Source organism: Montipora capricornis, chromosome 7 (genome assembly GCF_036669925.1).
Source record: "Montipora capricornis isolate CH-2021 chromosome 7, ASM3666992v2, whole genome shotgun sequence".
NCBI classification, from domain to species: Eukaryota; Metazoa; Cnidaria; class Anthozoa; order Scleractinia; family Acroporidae; genus Montipora; species Montipora capricornis.
In genome coordinates this window covers 1852730-1853680 of record NC_090889.1, presented here as the reverse complement: position 1 = coordinate 1853680, position 951 = coordinate 1852730, and the positions used below count along the sequence as shown (strand labels likewise).

The window sequence follows — 951 nt, the reverse complement described above, 5'->3', positions numbered from 1 at the left end:
CCAGGCCCATGTGGGGCATGAAATAGCACTACCACATGCTTCCCTGCTGAGGTGGGAGTCTTCGACAACCTAAACTCACAAAGTCTAGATTCACTTGATCACGTAGGAACAACAAGGACATTAGCTCCTATTTCTGAGTATTCTTAGCTAACAACTGCAGTAAAAACAGGTGGTTGTGCTACACAGTTCAGTATTTGCAGGTCTATCACTGCGCTTCCACGCTTCCCCTCATCGCAGGTCTCGGCAAGTGATGAGGATTGGAGTGTTGTCCAGCTCCCACCCGGGTAGAACGTCTGACCGGAGGGTGGTTGTTGGTATTACTAGCTGCTGTCACCTCCGCTGCTGCGCCTCCACCGTTACTGGCCCGTAGGGCCTCAGCCTTCTCTGGATCTACAGCGACAGTAAAAGTTCATGATACACCCGTCAGTAGAAAGTTCAGGTCTGCCTGCGCCAGGAGAGAGCTCAGGATCTACACCATCAGTAGAAAAGTCAGGATCGACGCCATCGGTGGAAAGCTCAGGATCGGCTTGAACTGTGGGGCACCACCTTCAAGAACAGAATAATCACCACTGGAGGTTCGTCACCATGGTCCCGATCAGGGCAGCCTCCTCAAGAACTTCCACTTGATTCTGTGTCACCAGTGTCACTTGTACATCAACTACAGACGGACTCTCTTGTGGTACAGCAACGGGGCCTCTGCCCTGCCTGGATGGTATGACGGCTTTCAACAACGTCGTCCTCATCACTGCTGCTTGCTTCGGCATCTAACGGTGCACCATTACCAATTGCAGTTTCACTGGCATTCATACTGCCGTGATCTATTTGTCATCATCAAAGGCAATGTCTCTCACTAGTTGTTTTGCAATGGAGAATGTCATTCCTGTGGGCAGTTTTTTTGAATTCCTCCTCTGCCGTTGTTGCTACCAATGGTACCACAACATACGTGTTCCC

The 951-nt window shown here is 50.6% G+C and overlaps 1 protein-coding gene across 1 annotated transcript in view; it reads right to left on the bottom strand.

Annotated features, from left to right (window-relative positions):
• Positions 1–205: 205 nt before the first annotated feature.
• Positions 206–951, bottom strand: part of LOC138055285 (uncharacterized) — a 2649-nt gene continuing 1903 nt past the window's right edge. The window contains exon 2 of the mRNA XM_068901260.1: positions 206–390. Within this exon, the coding sequence (XP_068757361.1) occupies positions 206–390 (185 nt within the window). The remainder of the gene's footprint in view (positions 391–951) is intronic.